Here is a 20,706-nt window from a genome sequence, read left to right on the forward strand (position 1 = left end):
CTTTCATTCTCTTCTATGATGGGCAGCTTGGCCAAGAACATTTCATTCACTTATATAGCAGACAGATTGGCGTGGGGGCCTTTCTTTCTCTTCTATACCAGACACTGTGGCTCGGGACCTTTCATTCACTTCTATGTTGGACAGCCTGGCCCAAAACCTTGTATTCACTTATATAGCAGACAGCTTGGCCTGGAGGCCTTTCATTCTCTTCTATGACAGACAGCTTGGCCCAGAACTTTTCATTCATAGGGGGGCAGCTTGACCCAGAGGCCTTTCATTCTCTTCTATGGTGTACAGCTCAGTATGAAGGCCTTTCATTCATTTCCTTTGGCAGACTGCTTGGCCCAGAGGCTTTTTGCTCTCTTCTGTGGTGGACAGCTTGGCATAGAGGCCTTTCATTCACGTCTATAGCAGACCACATGACCCAGAATTCTTTAATTTATTTATATGGTAGACAGCGAGGCCTGCAGGCATTTACTTTGCTTACGTGCGGGACAGCTTGGCCCGGAAGCCTCTCATTCTCTTCTATGATAGCTTGGCCCACAACTATTTATTCGTTTATATGTGGGGACATCTCGGCCCAGAGGCCTTTCATTCTCTTCTATGGTGGACAGCTCAGTATGAAGATCTTTCATTAATTTCTATGGCAAACTGCTTATAACAGAAGCCTTCCTTTCACTCCTATGTAATTACTGTATTGTTATGTGTATATATATATATATATATATACTGTATATATTATACTGATAACACATACACTGAGCTACATGAGAGAAACTAGAAGACTCTGACTCGAAATTGGCGGGATTCAGCTCCTAGCTCCGCCCCCTCCTCAGCACGCCGCTCCTCACCATCGCAGAAAAGCTCCGTGTCTTAGCAACGCTTCCGCTTTTAATCCCCGCCCCTCTCACCTTGGGAAGAGGCGGGCCCCGAGCCGACTGGAGACAATTGGGCGCCCAATCGCCGCTTTCCTCGCCGTCACATGGCCGGCCTGTCGATCGTCTCGCCAGTCCTGGGGCGGGTGACGTCACATCAGTCCATCTGTTCCCGCCCCGTTCTCCGCTGTCACAACAGAGTGCGTGCCCCGCCTACTGTCACTCGCACCTGACAGGGCCTGAAACACCGGACACCGGGAGGGGAACACCGACCCCAGGTAAGGAGGACGGGGGCTGGAGGAGGGGGAGAGTGTATATAGACCTGTTTTGTGTGTATATTCTACATATCCGTCCTATAGAAGGGTGTATATAGCATGTATTCTACCACATAGCTCAGTACACCGCTTCTTCTACACTGCCTGGGACCCCAATGTGGGGATATCCGCTCACTTCCTGTCCCTGTGACACCTGAGCAAGAAATGATGAGGTGAGGGGGGGGCTTTTTATCATTGGTTATACTGAGCAGGTGACTATAGGGGCCCATTCACATAGAGGTGTGTTATACAGGAATGTGCGCTGTGTGAATCCTTTTCTGGCAGCCTGTTAACCGCTTGTCACCCATGCCGATTCTCACATTTCTCTCACACATGTAACATATTATTATTATTATTATTATACAGGATTTATATAGCGCCAACAGTTTTCGCAGCGCTTTACAATGTGGGGGAAGACAATACAGTTACAGTACAATTCAATACAGGAGGAATCAGAGGGCCCTGCTCATTAGAGCTTACAATCTAGAAGATAAGGCATTTTATTGGCTAGAAAATGCTTTTGAGCCGCACAAACCTGATATATTATCTGAAAGCAAAGACCCCGGAGAATAAAATGGTGGTTGTTGCAATTATGGATCCATGATCTGTTTATCAAAGGCAGGTTTTCAGGAAGAAATCCACTTCTATGACTTTTAGGGCTCACAAACACAATATAATACACATATCATGATAGATTTTGATTAAATATAAAGGATGATGTTGTGCCCAGTAAATAGATACCAAACATGTCACACTTTAAAATTGCATGGGGGGGGGGGAATCCCCTTTAAAATTGCATGGGGGGGGTCCCCTTTAAAATTTCATGAGGGGGTCCCCTTTAAAATTGCATGGGGGGGTCCCCTTCCAACCCCTTAGACTGGGTTTACACTGGTGGGAACCACTGTGATTCCTGTGGGGGTTTCCAGCACCGCATCAGAATAGCTGGCAGTTCACTCTGCGATCTGCTGTGGGTGTCAATGTAAAGTTAAGGACACCCCTAAATTGGTTAGCAGTGTGAACTGTGGAAATCGGATGAAATCGCATCATATGGATCTGAACACCCCATGTGATCCCATTCCAGTGTGGACCAAAAAAAGGGTCCTGCACCATTTTGGTGTGAATGTGATGCGATTTTTAGCCATACAAACTGTTTGGCTGAATTCGTATGGCACAGACATCGCATGTTATGTTCACAGGAATGCGGCGCAAATCACATGCGATGTCTGCAATCGCATCAGTGTGAACCCAGCCTCAAAGTGGTCAGGCGGCTGTAGAGCTAGAAAGCCGATCTGTTGGCACTACAGAATGATACCAGGATGATCCTGGTATACTCACTTGTTCCCGATGCCGTATACATCCAGACTAAGGGTGACAAGTGGTTAAGAAGGCTTTGAAAGTGATTGTAAGACTCCATTCACGACTTCAAAATTGTGCGATTTACAGTGCGACTTTATGCAATTTTGATGCCATTTTGGCTTTCACAAATAATAATATACCAGTGTTAATTTCGTCGACTAAAACCGACTAAAACGTTTTCGTCGACTAACACAATTCAGATGACTAAAATACGACTAAAACTAAAATGGCATTTTAGTCTTAAGACTAAAATACGACTAAAACTAAAATGGCATTTTAGTCAAAAGACTATAACTAAAACTAAATCGAAATTTGCTGCCAAAAATTAACACTGGTGCATGCTCAAAGCATAAATAATAACATATTAGATTTTTCACTCCAGGACCAGCAGTAGTATATAATGAGTTTGGAAATTGTAGAGAAATGCTTAAATAATGCATTACAAATTACAATTGAACTACACCCATTTGATTATAGATGACTAAAATGAATTTTAGTCGACTAAAATGTAGGGCGTTTTAGTCGACTAAAATATACTGGAGTTTTAGTCGACTAAATACGACTAAAACTAAAACACTTGCAGAAGACTAAAATAGGACTAAAACTAAAATGCCATTTTAGTCCTAAGACTAAGACTAAAACTAAATTGAAATTTGCTGCCAAAATTAACACTGTAATATACATGGTGTGACACAATTCCTATTCTGGCCGCAGTGATGGTTAGGGTTAGGGGTGCGCCGGATGGAAATGTTGGTGCCGAAACCAAAAATTCAGGATGCACTTGGCCAGAAACCGAAAGTGACAGTTTTTAAAAAAATATTTATATTTTATAAATAATTGTATTATATTTGACTTTTTAATTCAAGAAGTAAACTTCCCTCTATAACTTTTGCCTATAGGTAGGCTTATAATAAGGCTTACCTATAGGTACTGTAAATATCTCCTAAACATGCACCGTTTAGGAGATATTTACCTTACATGTATCCCATGCCGTTCCTTCAGAGCCCTGTCCCGTGAAAGGCGGCTCACGCGTCATTGCAGCTCCGGACCAGTCAGGCGGCCAGAGGACTTGATTGGGAAGGAAGACCGGTGAACATGTCGTACACCTCAGCGGTGAGCGGGTGCTGCTAGGTAAGTATTTCATAATGAGCTAGTATGCAATGCATACTAGCTCATTATGCCTTTGTCTAACAGGTTTTTTTTTTTTTTTTTTTTTTTTAGCAGGTTTACAACCTCTTAATATCATGAATTTAAATGACTATGAATTTATTGTCAGCCATTATTGCCACTTTTTGTGCGCAAGAAAAGAGCAAGAAAAATTTATCCCTTTAAATTCTATGGTTCATTGTGGTGTTAAAAAACGCACCTCTCTGTGGAAATGCATTGAAAATGCAGCAAGAGCACATCAAAAACGCACCAAATTTATGTTTTTGAGTCACAACATCTATGAAAAACAAATCATACGCCAGGTAAAATCGCTGCAAATTTTCTTTAAAATCGCCGCAAATTGCCACGAATTCACTGTAAAATTGTGTCAAAATCAATGTGAATTTGTGGCAAAATGTGCCATTATCTGCAACTTTTTCTCTTGTCGGCAAAATGCCAATAACACCATTTTCGGTGCATCTCTAGTTATGGCAAGGGTTATGACTACGGTTAGAGCTTATTTCTCTTGCAAAAGGGTTTGAGTTAAGGTTTGAGTTTTTTTCTCTCGCAGAAGGGTTTGGGTTAAGGTAAGGGTTGGGTTAGGGTCATGGCAAGGGTTAGGCCACGGTTAGGGTTAGAGCTCATTTCTCTTGCAGAAGGGTTTGGCTTAAGTTTAGGGTTAAGCACCCATCTCCTGTGTCATGTCCGCAGTCTCTGACCATCTCCTGTGTCATGTCCGCAGTCTCTGACCATCTCCTGTATCATGTCTGCAGTCTCTGACCATCTCCTGTGTCATGTCTGCAGTCTCTGACCATCTCCTGTGTCATGTCTGCAGTCTCTGACCATCTCCTTTGTCATGTCTGCAGTCTCTGACCATCTCCTGTGTCATGTCTGCAGTCTCTGACCATCTCTTGTATCATGTCCGCAGTCTCTGACCATCTCTTGTATCATGTCTGCAGTCTCTGACCATCTCTTGTATCATGTCCGCAGTCTCTGACCATCTCTTGTATCATGTCTGCAGTCTCTGACCATCTCTTGTATCATGTCCGCAGTCTCTGACCATCTCCTGTGTCATGTCCGCAGTCTCTGACCATCTCTTGTGCCATGTCCGCAGTCTCTGACCATCTCTTGTATCATGTCCGCAGTCTCTGACCATCTCTTGTATCATGTCCGCAGTCTCTGACCATCTCTTGTATCATGTCCGCAGTCTCTGACCATCTCTTGTATCATGTCCGCAGTCTCTGACCATCTCTTGTATCATGTCTGCAGTCTCTGACCATCTCTTGTATCATGTCCGCAGTCTCTGACCATCTCTTGTATCATGTCTGCAGTCTCTGACCATCTCTTGTATCATGTCCGCAGTCTCTGACCATCTCCTGTGTCATGTCCGCAGTCTCTGACCATCTCTTGTGCCATGTCCGCAGTCTCTGACCATCTCCTGTGTCATTTCCACAGTCTCTGACCATCTCCTGTATCATGTCTGTAATCTCTGACCATCTCCTGTATCATGTCCACAGTCTCTGACCATCTCTTGTACGTATTCTGCCCATAGTCCTTCTCTATATCCTGTATTGTGTCTGCTGTCTCTAATAATGGATATTCACTGCATTTTATGTGCAACCCTTTGGTCATGTCAGGGGACACACTTAAGGCCCCCCATATCAAAAAACTTGACCACCACTAGTCTAGAACAAGCCAAGAGGCTGGTATGAAGTATTGATTTTGCCAAGGACAGCTTGGTTTACACTTTATGTAATGTTTGGAATTTTTTGTTGAATAAATTGAGCAAGAAAGCCATTAAATAAAGATTGGCAAGTAGTCTGCGTCCTGGAAGCATTACATTTGAGATTATTCCCCCACTATATATGTTGTGTTGTATGTTCCTGACACGCAAGTCAAGTTAAATGTTACTGGCTACTGCTACCCATTGTGTCACTTTGTCTTCCAGATACAACCATGGATCTTGTTCTGAATGTCGCAGACTATTACTTCTTAAGCCCCTACGTATACCCGGCATCCTGGCCAGAGGATGAACCCATCCGGCAGATCATCAGCCTCCTAATCGTCACCAATCTCGGCGGCTTCGTCATCTACCTTTTGTTTGGAGCCCTCAGCTATTATTTTGTGTTTGACCACTCACTGATGAAACATCCGCAGTTCCTAAAGGTGAGGACTGAGTGCCCCTATAGATACAATGACTGGGAGAGAGATGACTTCTGATAATCAGGGGGGTCTGTCACCAGTGAATTATATGGATTACTGGCAGACTTCTGGGATCATTGTGACATCAAATCTTTTGGATTAAAAAAAAATCTGCAGTCTGGTTGGTTGTTGTGAGAAACATAGACCTGTAGACCCGACTACTGTAGAGTTCAGGCACAAGTCAGTCCATCCAAAGAGGCAGGAAGCCAAGACATCCTAGACAGCATTAGAACTGGCAGATATCTTCTTCAGCGCACTCCTAAATGAGAAGTATGGCCAAAGCTATTTTGGTCATACTTTTCCTATGGGTCACAGGAGTGCAGTTCGTTCTTCACTCCTGCGACCTGTTTTCAGCCGACAGCAGGCTGGAGCCTTCTTCCAGCTGATGTTACAGAGCCAGCCAAGGCTCTAAAAAAATTCTGAGCAAATAGTCGGGATCCACCCAGAAGCCTGGACCGGCACCTGGCTCAGTCTTTCAGCAATCCGCCGAGAGCCTGACCCAGCTCCTTCTGCCCCTCCACAGCCTATCTCTCCAGTGAGTACTGGAGGGGAGAGCAGGGGGGTGCTGACTGACAGTTGCAGAAGGGAGAACCCCACGTGGTCAGAATCCACCCTGAAGCCTGGACCGGTACCAGGCTCAGCTTCTAAGCAATCCGCCGAGAGCCTGACCCAGCTCCTTCTGCCCCTCCACAGCCTATCGCTCCAGTGAGCACTGGAGGGGAGAGCAGGGGGGTGCTGACTGACAGTTGCAGAAGGGAGAACCCCATATGGTCAGGATCCACCCTGAAGCCTGGACCGGTACCAGGCTCAGCTTCTAAGCGATCCGCAGAGAGCCTGACCCAGCTCCTTCTGCCCCTCCACAGCCTATCGCTCCAGTGAGCACTGGAGGGGAGAGCAGGGGGGTGCTGACTGACAGTTGCAGAAGGGAGAACCCCACATGGTCAGGATCCACCCTGAAGCCTGGACCGGTACCAGGCTCAGCTTCTAAGCGATCCGCCGAGAGCCTGACCCAGCTCCTCCCGCCACTTCACAGCCAATCTCTACAGTGAGCACTGGAGGGGAGATCATGAAGGTGCTGACTGACAGTCACAGAGGGAAGAACTGACCGAATAGTGTCTGGAGCCAGCAGGGGACTGATGGAGCATCAACTTGATTCTGTATCGACTTAGGTGAGTATAAGGTTTTTTTTTTTTCTCATAGCCCATACTGCTCTTTACATTTTTAGTATACCAGTAAACATGAATATCGATTCAATGAACAAGGGCGATCAAAGTCCATGAATTGCGTCATTCTCTGCAGTTCAACGTATATAGGATTTGTACATATTCAGGTAAATAAAGAATTTCACAATTTTCTGAGAAAAAAATGTATTTGCCCAATTTACTATCTCTGATTTGCTATACGTTTTTTGACGTGTTAGCCACCCTACTTCAAGGATTTTCCCAGTACAGATTAATTTATATTTTATGTTAACATATTTCTGCTAAGCACAAAGGTGGTAAAATAAATATTTAATGAAGACAAATATGGGGACCTATTTTTCATTCTTTCTTAAAGTGACCATGTCATCACAGGGTCACCCATAAACAAGGCCCATGCTGTAATAGTAGAGTGTGTACTGTATTTCAAAATCCATCACTTTGCTGCTCCCCCCCATTACTGCAGGTATTCGACAGTTCTAGGTGCATAACAACTCCTCCCACAACACGCTTTGTGGCGGAGGAACAGGTATTTGACACATGGTTGAGAAACAGGTATGTATAGTAATTCTTTTTTAAAGTGGACCTTACATTTCTGTGGCAAGTTCTACTTAGTCAGGATGCTCTCTCCCTCTTTCTAAAATGCTGCATAAAAGTACCCATGGGGGAACAAATAATTAAATAAATTACTTGACTTTCCTCTGCATCGTCTATGTCTGCGCTGGGACGAGAGAGTGAAATAATCCTCCTTTTGGCCATATCTCCAAATCTCCACGTGTTGTAGTGTTCTCTTACAAGATTTGAACTACTCGGATTTCCCAGGGATTTTGTCGGCAGAAGAACGACCCCCCCCCCCCCCCCCCGCACTACAGAAGTCAGGGGGGGAGAAAGATTAGCCAGGAACTGAAAAGTACTGAATCCATGGGTCCTACGTTCTGTCAAACTTCTTAGTGTTGTTACGGAGTCGGAGAGTACAGGTGCGTTTGTCATTGACCGTAATCCAATTAAGCTTATGCTTCACATAGTCACATAGTCAAATGGTAAAACCAACCGCTACCAATGTTTAACTAAAGTATTTTGTGCTGCCAGGAACATATAAGTAATGAGTTTCACAGATTTCTTTGCAACCTTGTCAGGTAGCTTATGGAAGAGGGCCGCCTCTGGGGATCTGCGAATACTTACTCCCATCACTGAATAAATAAAGTTAAACATTCTACGCCACGTCCTGCCAGTCTGACAGTTCCCATGTAAAACTCAGGTCCCGCTCCCATTGGGTCATATATGAGAGTTTGGTAGTCGGTTCAGCGAGGGAAGCATATATTGCAGAAATTCATCATCGCAAAAGGCCTCTTGCTTGACAAGATCATTAAAAAACGGTGAGTGTAAAGCCCCGTACACACGTACCGATTGTCGGCCATAAATATTTGGCCGCCGAACGATCGGCCGATTGTCAGCTTGTTAGTATGATGCTTCCGACAACTGACAGCGCATTTTCGGCCGAACAGAATCGGGTGTGCAGGCATGAAATTTTTGTTGGCCAACACCAGAACGGCCGATTGTTCGCCAGTCAGTACAGATTTCGGCCGACAGACACTGACAGCAGATTTGCAAGACTGAGCATGCTCAGAAAAGAAAAAAGACAAGGAAAGTTAACCATCACATGACATCACTTCTGCAGTCGGCTGTTGTTGGCCGACAAAATTCGTGTGCAGTCTTTTGCAGTTTTCAACAGACACAACAGCCCTGGACAAAAGACGGCCGATCGTTCGGCCGACGATCAGTACGTGTGTACGGGGCTTAAGGGGCCCATCTAGTAGGGCAAGCTTAGAACGCAAGAAAGATCTAAGTTGATAATATTGAAATGTCTCACTAGGGGGCAGCTGTAAACTTATCTTCAAAATATTGCAAGGAGTATGGTTGGTCCACTTTAAGGTAGTCCCCGATCCGTAGAACACCCTTGTTGAGCCACCAGTGAAATTAGGTAGGTACTAGCTCTGGGACAAACTCTGGGTTGCAAAAAATTGGGGATAACGAGTGAAAAAAATGCTAGTGATTTACGATGCCGTATCGTATCCCAAACATCCAAAGAGTGGGACAAAGTAGGGCATAGTATAGGGAGCCGCAAATGGCTAGGGATCTACGTCAAGGAACCTCTACGCAGCATTTTAAAGAGGAGGGAAAGACCTTGAATAAGTGGACCTTGCCACGGAGGTGGAAAGTTTGTTTTAAAGGGTCAGGGATGCTCCAAGGGGTGTAGAGGGTAAACAGTGTGAGAAGATCCTGAGTCTGGAGCTGGGCTTTAATATGTCCTCCATTTTTGGGCAGTCCTCTGAATCCATACTGCCTGAAATTTTCAGGTTGATGCCTTTTCAAGCCTATGGAGAACTATACATCAGCAAAACTGAGTGCAGGAGCTGAATGAATGGTGTTCTACCAGTGTTATTCTTGTTTATAGAATCAAGTCCGCCGAGAGATCTTCTTCTCCTTGAAGTCCATGCCTTGGATGAGTGTCCCCACGGTTGCTCTGTTTTTTGCTGAAGTTCGGGGCTACAGTAGGCTCTATGATGACATCAACAGTTCCCCCTATGGTAAATACATTTCTGTACTTTCATTTTTAATACTATGACTGATGTGTTGCTGTTATTCATTGAGTAGATGGGCGTCAGTCTCCGTCATTTTCATTATCTTACACTGCTTGTTGGTCCTCAGATGCATTATGACAGTTTATTAAAGGCGTGGTTCTTTCTCACACCTTGTGTTTTTCACCTGCACAAGATGGCCATTGATCATGTAGTTTCACTGTGTCATTAGGTGCTCTGTATGCACTGCACAGCCTATAAAAGTAGTACAGTATAGTAAAATCTTCACATTCCGGTGTCAGCAGATTCAGTTTGTGCTGAAACATGAGGCATCCAGCCTGGCACTGCACAGGATAATGAATGGCCTCTGTCTGTTAAGTGAGAGCTGACACCCACAATCCCTGGGTTTCCCAGTCTAGCACTGGTGCAGGTGAGAGCTACACAGTAATTAGATCTGATACAGGCACAAGCTGGTAGATCAGGTACAGACACACAGAGAACTCACTTGCAGTTTTACAGGTGATATGTTTCTTCACATTAGCACAGGCATGTATCCAATACTATATGACCTGGAACAGGAAATTGTCTTGTCCCTTTGGCACATAGGGACAAACTAGCTGAAACATTGCGTGGATATAGGGAGATCGATTAGCCATGACCCTTTTAATTGCAGTCACAACACATAAGCCCATCATTATAAGGTAGGGCAAACAAACTGAACAAGGGATTTAAAAGTGTACATTGCCTTTAACCACTTGCCGATCAGCGACATAGCTGTACATCGCTGGACTTCCAAGTGGTTAAATCAGAATGCTACTTGCAGCTTTACCGTTTTTTAGAGCCGATGGTCGACTCTCTTTTAAAAGCAATCCTAGGGGCTAATTAGTCACTGGATTTCTTTTACAAGCAGCGGAAGGGGACGTGCCCCCTTCCACGGCTTCATTGGGCTGTCCTGTCCTACCGAGACATGCGATCCGCCGGCTGATCATAGAGCCGAGCAAAGACCAAATCGGCTTTGTTCAATTCTATGATATAGTAACCCAAAAGCGATGACCCTACATCAGCCCTCAAATTTTCCACTTGCCTACTCGCATTGTGCGAGTGGAAAATTATTTAGGGCGAGCGTGGGGCTGCTCTGGGAAGAGAGTGGAAGAGGAAAGCCGATGGACGGGATTACCATAGAGCGGGGATCGTTCCATTGTAACAGCATTCATTGTAATTGCCGGGCACTCGCCGACACACACAGTCCCGCCTCCTGGCCCGACTCCTTTGATAGACGTCACACATCCCGGTTGGCCAGGTGTTCTGTCTATCAAAGAAGCCGGGCTAGGAGGCGGGACTGTGTGTGTCGGCGAGTGCCCGGCAATTACAATGAATGCTGTTACAGCGGAACGATCCCCGCTCTATGGTAATCCCGTCCATCGGCTTTCTTCTTCCACTCTCTTCCCCTGAGCGACACCCGGAGCAGTGCCCGGCCATTCAAATTAAAGCTGTTACAGCGGGACGATCATGCTTTGTGATTATCCGGCCAGATATCCTCTCCTCTCTCTTTTCTGCACTGGTCAGTGCATTGATGGCACAAGTGAAGCTGCATTGATGGCCCAGGTAAAGCTGTATTGATGGCCTAGGTAAAGCTGCATTGAAGGGCACAGGTGAAGCTGCATTGAAGGGCACAGGTGAAGCTGCATTGAAGGGCACAGGTGAAGCTGCATTGAAGGGCACAGGTGAAGCTCCATTGAAGGGCACAGGTGAAGCTCCATTGAAGGGCACAGGTGAAGCTCCATTGAAGGGCACAGGTGAAGCTCCATTGAAGGGCACAGGTGAAGCTCCATTGAAGGGCACAGGTGAAGCTCCATTGAAGGGCACAGGTGAAGCTCCATTGAAGGGCACAGGTGAAGCTGCATTGAAGGGCACAGGTGAAGCTGCATTACGGGGGCCCATGTAAAGCTGCATTGAAGGGCACAGGTGAAACTGCATTGAAGCGCACAGGTGAAGCTGCATTGAAGGGCACAGGTGAAACTGCATTACGGGGCCCATGTAAAGCTGCATTGATGGCACAGGGGAGGCTGCATTGATGGGCACAGGGGAGGCTGCATTGATGGGCACAGGGGAGGCTGCATTGATGGGCACAGGGGAGGCTGCATTGATGGGCGCTTGTGAGGCTGCATTGATGGGCACTGATCAGGCTGCACCGATGGGCACTGTTGAGGTTTCACTGATGGGCACTGATCAGGCCGCACTGATAAGCTTCATTGATGCTGCTGCACTGATGGGCACTGGTAGGCTGCATTGATGGGCACTGATAATGTTATTAATATTTATTTTTATAACTTCTACATTAATGCAAAAACATTTAACAGTATCATTCGATGAGATAATTTATCAAGGTGTGTTTAGGGGCGGAATTAGGGGCAGGGTAGGAGTTGGGTGGGGTAACTGGTGGCGAGTAACACTTAAGGCCTGGCTAGTAGCTCAGGACTTAAAAGTTTGAGCCCTGCCCTACATCACTTCTGGTTTAACCTGATATAAACAGTGCCATTTTTAAAAATAAAAAGCATTTGATCACTCTGATCTTGGTGTGATCAAATGCTATACAGGGCAGAGCAGGTATCTGGGGTCTTATAGACCCCAGATCTCTCCATAAAGAGTACCTGTCACATGCTTATTGCTGTCACAAGGGATGTTTACATTTCTTGTGACAGCGATAAAAGTAATAAAAAAAATAATAATTTAGAGCAACGGTGTAAAATAACTTTTTTTTTTTTTTTAAAGTGTCTCCATGCTTGCACACAAAGGTGAATGCATGTGTCGGTCTCGTATGCACATCCTGTATAAATCTAAAGTGGCAACCTGTAAAGTCTTTTAAGGCTTTTAGTCCCTTCTCATCCCTTCCAGAAGTTTACATACTATTGACGTCAGGTTGACCAGTCTATCATTTCCCGGGATATGCCTCTGCCCTTTCTTGAATATTGGTATCACGTTAGCTTTCCTCCAGCTGCCTGGTACAGTTCCTGTCAAAATACTATCTGCAAAGATCAGGAACAGTGGTCTAGATATAACCTTACTGAGTTCTTTGAGTACTCTCGGATGTACGCCATCCGGGCCTGGTGATTTATTTGTGTTAATTTTATCCAGCCTTTCCCTGATTTCACCCTCTGTTAGCCATAGCGGCAAGACCTGTATATTACTACTAACCATACAGTCATGGTCAGTGTACCCCTCCTTTTCATGTGTAAATACTGAGGAGAAGAAAGCATTCAGCACGGTTGCCTTCTCTGTGTCCTCTGTAACCATCCTCCCATCATCGTTAATTATGTGTGCAACATGCTCTGCCCTCGTTTTTTTGCTGTTGATATATTTAAAGAATTTCTTAGGGTTCTTTTTATCATCCTCTGCTATTTGACTCTCGAAGTTGGTTTTAGCCATTTTGATTTCGTATGTTCATTTCTTATTTCATTCCTTGTATTGCTGAAAAGCCAATACTGTGCCCTCTGATTTATATTTCTTGAAGGCCAATTTTTTTCCCCTAATAAGTTTTGTTACATTACGGTTTAGCCAGCCAGGTTTGGCTTTGGCTCTTCTAAATGTATTTCCCCTTGGAATGCACTGTGAGATACTTTTGTTTAATATGTTCCTAAAGCATTCCCATTTTTCCTCCATGGTCAGTGTTCCTAGGGTTTGGTCCCAGATTATTTTCTCAATCGTTAAGCACAGTTTGGGAAAGTTTTCCCTTCTGAAGTTTAGGGTTCTTATGTTCCCCTCTTGCCTTGATATATTGTGATTTACATTAAATGTAAACATCATGTGATCGTTAGAACCCAAGTTGTCCCGGACTCCTACATCTGAGATTAGATCTGTGTCATTAGTAATTTAATAGATCCAGCACTGCATTCTTTCTAGTAGGAGAATCCACCAATGTAGTTGTCCTGTAAGGTTTTCCTGAAGAGACGGGCCTTTAGTGAGTGTGCAGTCTCCTCTTCCCAGTCAATGTCGGGATAATTGAAGTCCCCTAATAGGATGGCTGATCCCAGCTTTGCCACGTTACCCAACAGTGATATCAATTCCAGCTCTACCTCCTCCCTTTGGTTGGGTGGCCTATAACAAACCCCCACATTTACTTTCCCCTTTTCACCTTCCCTACGGAGCTCTACCCACACGGATTCTAACTCCGTACTCATCACTTCCATAATATCACTACTCTCAGCAACCCTTACATTATTCTTGACATAGAGACATACCCCTCCCCCTCATTTTCCTTTCCTGTCCTTCCGATACACAGAATACCGTTGGATATTGGCCAGCCAGTCATGTGAGGGGTCGAACCAAGTTTCTGTTAATCCCACCAGGTCTATGTCCTCCTCATGTACTAACAGTTCCAACTTATCCATTTTATTAGCTAGGATCCTGGCATTAGCATATACCCCTCTTAGTTTTGTGGAAGTTGATAGTGAATAGTGTTTAATTCTATTCCTGTTTGGTCTGAGGTTTGTCCGCACAGAACCCCCAATGGTTGACGTTAAGGATCTACTGTCGCTTCTGACCCCAATAATACCTTCTGTCCTTTGCTCCCTCCTAACTGACTCTACCTCTGACCCCCCCCCCCCAACTCTAGTTTAAAAGCTCCTCCAACTTGGTGGCCATCTTTCTCCCCAATAGAGCTGTACTGTCCCCATTAAGGTGCAGCCCGTCCTTACTAAAGAGCCGGTAGCCAACTGAGAAGTCAGCCCAGTTCTCCAGGAACCCAAACCCTTCCTTCCTACACCAATTCCTCAGCCACTTGTTCAGTTCCCTAATCTCCTTCTGCCTCTCTGGTGTGGCTCGAGGTACAGGCAGTATTTCAGAGAAAACCACCTTGGAGGTCCTATTCCTCAATCTATTCCCTAAGTCCCTGAAATCATTCCTTAGGATCCTCCACCTTCCTCTTACTTGGTCATTGGTGCCCACATGCACCATGACTGCGGTGCAAAAAAAATCGGGTTAGGTATTGTGTAGGTTTTTTTTTTTTTTTTGTTAAGAGTTTGCAAAACTGCTGGCAAAAAAAAAAAAATGTAACATTAAAAAGACCCAGCAATTTATTCTCTAGCGCCTCTGCTTTAAAAAAATAAAAATAAAAAATAAAAAAATAATAAAAAAAAATATATGTGTGTGTGTGTGTGTGTGTGTGTGTGTGTGTGTATATATATATATATATATATATATATATATATATATATATATATATATATATATATATATATATACATATATATATATATATATATATATATATATATATATATATATATATATATATATATATATATATATATATATATATATATATATATAATGTTTGGGGTTCTAAGAAACTTTCTGGCAAACAATACTGATTGTTACATGTAAACAAAAAGTGCCAGAGAAGGCCTGGGGGTCAAGTAGCTGTAAATGAACGAAATACAGCCTGCAAAAGTACTGTGTATGTTTTAAATGAAATAATGATTTTTAATGATAAGTGCTATATAATCACTAAATTCTAAGTGACTGGTTCTCTTTTATTAGCACTGTTTGTGGTGACTGTCGGACAGCGGTGGATAAGTTGTCTTGTGATTTTATTTCAGGCTGGTTTGGAGTGATCCTGAGCATGTTCTCCTTCCTGTTCTTCACTGATATGGCCATCTATTGGATCCACCGATTCCTGCACCACAAGCTCATCTATAAGGTATGGTACCTTATAGGGGTGGGGGGGGAGATGGAAATGTGGACGAGATGGAAGTGCTGGGCCTGCAAATTCACTTAGCTCACTAGGACAGAAAGTAATTATTGTGTTTATTGTGCAGCCCTCTGTGCTTAGGGCTGGGTAATGAAAGACAGCGATCAATATTTCCTGTTATTCTCCTGGATGAAAACGATTCTGATAGTTTCTTCTATGTGTACAGCTGCTCTGGCATCTCTTCACTTGTACTCTACTTTAGGCCACATGTAGCAAATAATAATTACTATTAAACTAAATTTAAACCTTAACTAAACAACATTTTAATGGCTGTCAAATATGGAGACAATCCATAAATAAAAATGGGGATTTAGTCCCACCATATGGCCATATCGTGCTCAAGCCCACCACTGCATCAAAGTACCCCATTATCAGGTGAAACCCTTGGATTCATCAACTGGGTGAATCCAGCCTCTCTAACCCTTGGAGACAACACTCCTTGCTGGGAGAGATGTGCTAATGCACTACAAGGGACTCCTCCTATATCCACTAGATAGTGGACACCGATAGAGTACAGGTGTGTGTGTGTGGGGGGTGGGGTGGGTTGCTCAACCATAGAAGTCTGGTCAGACTGAATACATAATAACCAAGCAAAAAATTGGTAGAGTAGATAGAAGAGGAGTTTCTTGTAGTGCATTAGCACATCTCTCCCAGCAAGGAGTGTTGTCTCCAAGCGTTAGAGAGGCCGGATTCACCCCTTTTTTATGGATAGTGTAGGACCCACTGATAATGGGGTACTTTGACGTAGTGGTGGGCTTGAGCACGATATGGCCATATGGTGGGACTAAATCCCCATTTTTATTTATGGATTGTCTCCATATTTGATAGTCATTTCTTTTGCATGTGTGCGCTATTCTTTTTTAATATACATGTTGCTTGGTTCATAGCTGCACCGGCTTTAGATATACATGTTCAGGGTTTGCTCCCCCAATTTTTTGCTTGTTTATTTTAATGGCTGCTTTGCGGAGAAATCTAGACTAAAGCCCCATACACACGATGAGAATATCAGATGAATGATCATCATTATTTTTTTTTTTTTTTCTCTGCATGCCAGTCTCATATCAAAAACAAATATTTTACTAAAGTTACAAAAATTCTTGTAAAACAAAATACAACTTTCCGATAATGCGTAGTCTTGGTTACTCTATTTTATTCGTACAAATAATGTACTAATTACACATAAATCGTTTGTTCTGGTATGTAATGTGTTTGTCCCTTCGGATATTCTCGCATGAACTGCTGTGATTGCTTCTTGAAAGCTGTGTACTATCGAATAGATTATTGGATGATCGCTTCAAATGCAGGGTTTTTTTTTTTTTTTTTGTACGATTTTTCTCATCGTGTGTACTAGCCATTACTTAGGTTTGCCGTTTGAGGTTCTCGCCATTGCCATTTCCAGCTTCAGGGACTGTTGATTCATTGCTGCAGACGTGACAGACAGTGGCCTTGTGCTGACATCACTCTGGATCTTGAGAGAACCCTGCCGCTGGACACGTTCTGTAGACTCTGACATGGCCACCCCCAAAAGAATTACTTCACCTTCTCTAAACAGAAAAGAAGAGAAGATGTAGTGCTGGATTGTCGCTTGACTGACTGAATAAAAAGGACATTTTTGATTTTTCTAATGCCAGCGATCAGGGTGGAGGGAGATAACGGGGGCCTGGAGACAGCTTTAATTTGCTAAATCACAGCATTTTAATAGCATTTACAAATTTGAAAAACAATATTTGTCATATTGTGTATGCTGGTAATACTCCTGGAGCTTCCAGCAATCATCTTTTGTTATTCTGGAAATAAGTCCTTTGTCCTTGTGCAGCTCTTGTATCCCAAGCCAAGCTTCATACATATAGGGTCTCAGCTTCTGTTGACGTTGACTTTAGGCTTCTATAACTTCTCGTGTAAAGCCTTGCCTCCTACCATTCAAAAATCCAATGGCAGGGCTGCCATTGAGGTTTTGGCATTGAACGTTTGAATGACAGAGGGTGGAGCTTAGGGCTTTGGTGAGGTAAAGTTCATATATTGACCTTGTTTCTTTTTTACAGCTAAACACAAGGCATGGGCACATAGTTACATATAGTTACATAGTTAGACAGGTTGAAAAAAGACACAAGTCCATCCGGTTCAACCAAAAAAAAAAAAAAAAAAATTAGTATTGAAAACCCAACCTTACAATCCCATATACACAATCCTATACCCGCTGTTGATCCAGAGAAAGGCGAAAATAAACCCCAGCAAAGCTTGATCCAATTTGCTACAGCAGGGGAAAAAAATTCCTTCCTTATCCCCCGAGAGGCAATCGGATATTCCCTGGATCAACTTTACCTAAAAAAAAAAAATGTTAGTACCCATTTATATTATGTACACCTAGGAAAGAATCCAGGCCTTTTTTAAAGCAATCTAGTGATCATACTGCATCCTCAACCCCACCCCCACTTTCTCTACCTGAGCCACTTGAATCACACGGTGCTTGTTCCTACACATTTTTAAGCCAGCCATATATGGACTGAAATTTGGCTGATTCAGCAGTGACCGGCTGACTTTTGATCCATGCATGGGCAGGCTGAGTGTACTGAAGTCAATCCGTCAATCAACTTGCGGCTATAGCTGCTAGCAGTAATCAATGTGTTCTGTCAGCCGGGAAGGCTCCCCACCATCCCCAACCACCCCGCCACTAGAATACAACAGTGCTGTCTGAGGTATTCCCCATCAACACAGTGGGTGCTGATGGGGGAATCCAGCGATTTTTCATTTTACCCATGGTGGAAGGAAAGAAATTTGATGAATCTATGGGGACCTTTATTTAAATTCAGGCAGAGCCGTGCACAGCCAAGTCACCCATTCTATGGGATTGCTCAGTGGAAATACTGGAAGTCCCAGAGGTACTGTGCACACAGTAACCACTCTTTCTTCACCCCCTTATAGTCCAGTCACAATTTCTCTATCTCTGAACCATACCTCTGCACAAAGCTGAAGCTGGGGGTTAATTTGATAAAGCCTGTGCATTGTACTCTGCAGGCTTCAGTGCAAAAAAAGTAGTAAATGCACCTTGATAATGAGTTAAATGTGGCTGCATTTACTACTTTTTTTTTTTTTTGCAAAAGATGGACTTGGCCTCTAACTCAAAGGGACACCATCACTTTGCCCATTTGGTCATGAAGCCAGCTCCCATCCAGAGGTGTGCTCACCAAGCCATGCTCATTCACTGGCTTTTCATAGATGCATCCTAACCTGTAAGCTCCAGTATCTACCGACACAAGTGGGTGGGTTGGAAGGTAGGGGGGTTGATGTCATATGTACCTGTTCCAGGTCAGTGAGAGAGGGTAGCCCTGTACCTCTTTTAGCACAGACTCCCATTCATAGGACTAGAGTATAAGCAACTATTATAATTATTTTTATTTATTTTTCAGACTATCCACAAACCCCACCACAAGTGGAAAGTGACATCACCCTTCGCCAGCCATGCCTTCCACCCCATCGATGGCTTCCTGCAGAGTCTTCCATACCACATTTACCCCTTCATCTTCCCCTTACACAAGGTCACCTACCTGGGTCTCTACATCTTTGTCAATATCTGGACTGTTTCCATTCATGACGGTGACTACCGTGTTCCCAAAATCCTGGAGAGCATAATCAATGGTGCCGCCCATCACACCGACCATCACCTGTACTTCGACTACAACTTCGGCCAATATTTCACCCTGTGGGATAAAATTGGAGGATCCTACAAGAACCCCTCTGCTCTGGAAGGAAATGGCCCACATGATCTTTGCAGGAAAATGGAGGCCAAGGACCGCCAAGAGAATGGCCTGGACAAGAAGAGCAATTAAGACCTCTCATTAAAAAACATTTATATACCGATCAGTACGGACCACATCACGATCTCATACCAGCTAAACTGAAATCTATATACAGGATGGCAGTAATTAAAGTGGAACTCTGGGCAGACCTGTTAGGGGTACAAAAATATTTAATTTTCTGTAATGAAGGTATTCACTTGGCCCAGTGCTGAGTCTAGGTCCTTTTAGTACCCAAGGAAAAAAGGCCAAAGTGTGAACCCCCCCCCCCCCCCATGAGCTGCGAGCTACCTTCAGAATAGATTGCAAGTTTTGCCTCATTTGCACCCCCTTCCTGCTGAATCACCCAAGGCAGCCACTTCTGTTGCCCACCCCTCAGCCTGGCCCTTCATCTGAACCATAGTGCTGGGAAATAGTCAACTAATTAATTCCCTGCTTGGCACACTAGATTCAAACTTTGGGCAGGCCAATGCGCCATTGCTCTCTCCCAGTTAGGGAAGCCACAGCAGAAGTTGAAGGATGAGTAGGGGGGTTACCATCACAAGGCAGTGACTGCCATCTTCATCCTGGACCTGAAGGGAGGGCAATACTTAATTTAGATTTAAAGTTACATTTTTTTTTAAATATCTGTGGTAGGAGAGGAGCTTCATGGGAAAGTGAGGGTGGTAGTGGGAATATTTCTTTGTTCAGAGTTCCACTTTAAACAACAACATTCAGGGCTAAGTAAGTTAAGTCCTGATAGAAGCATCACAGCTCAGCAGTAACTGCAGAGTAGAAATAAATATGGCATTTGCTTTGCTTGCCAGTAGGATCTGTGGCATGTGCAAATCTTCATAAACCATATTAACCCCTCTGAGGAACTGCAGCTTCCAGGTAAACATATATATATTTTCTTAAATCAATAACTGAACAGTCCTAACACAGACATATATATGCATGTTTAGCTAGAGCTCGCCAATCAAAAAAAAAAAAACTCATGCTCCTTGCTGATTGGAGAGCTCTAGCTTTGTCAGCATGGGGTGCATCAAACCTCTGCAGAGCAAGGGTTCCACTATACAGCATGCTGGCAAGAGAAAGGCTTTTCTACTCAGACTGTAGATGCTTTCTAAAAAAAAAAAAACTGTAAGGCTTTGCACACATTTAGATTTGATGGACATGGAAGGGATTTAAACTGAATGTTCATTTGGGCTTTAAAAGTCCCCTGTACTGTTCCAAAAAAGCAAATGCTGTGAAGGAGGATGGAAGGGAAGGCAGACGCTTTGCCCTTTTACCATTTATGTCATATAATGCGGAACCTGGCTTTTTCAGGACAAATTAGGCCTTCTTTTGGTGGTAAATGTTCATGGATATGTCCTGATTTTGTTTCATTATTAAAGTAAAACTGGCTAAAAATTTTATTTTTTTCAAATTTAACTGTATATTTGAATCGCCACCAAAAAAATCAATGTAAAATAAGTTCTCCTATTCCTGATGTGCCTGGGGATACCACTTA

General features: G+C 43.8%; 1 protein-coding gene across 1 annotated transcript; it reads left to right on the forward strand.

Moving 5' to 3' along the window:
• Positions 1 to 995: 995 nt before the first annotated feature.
• On the forward strand, positions 996 to 19,475 carry SC5D (sterol-C5-desaturase). Its single transcript, XM_082273190.1, has 5 exons — positions 996 to 1,153; positions 5,640 to 5,857; positions 9,548 to 9,680; positions 15,269 to 15,369; positions 18,828 to 19,475. Exons 2-5 carry the CDS (start codon positions 5,648 to 5,650, stop codon positions 19,245 to 19,247), a joined length of 864 nt encoding a protein of 287 aa, XP_082129316.1. The 5' UTR covers positions 996 to 1,153; positions 5,640 to 5,647; the 3' UTR covers positions 19,248 to 19,475.
• The last annotated feature ends 1,231 nt before the right edge of the window (positions 19,476 to 20,706 follow it).

The sequence above is a fragment of the Pelophylax lessonae genome (assembly GCF_965119305.1).
Source record: "Pelophylax lessonae genome assembly, chromosome: 12".
Classification (NCBI taxonomy): Eukaryota; Metazoa; Chordata; class Amphibia; order Anura; family Ranidae; genus Pelophylax; species Pelophylax lessonae.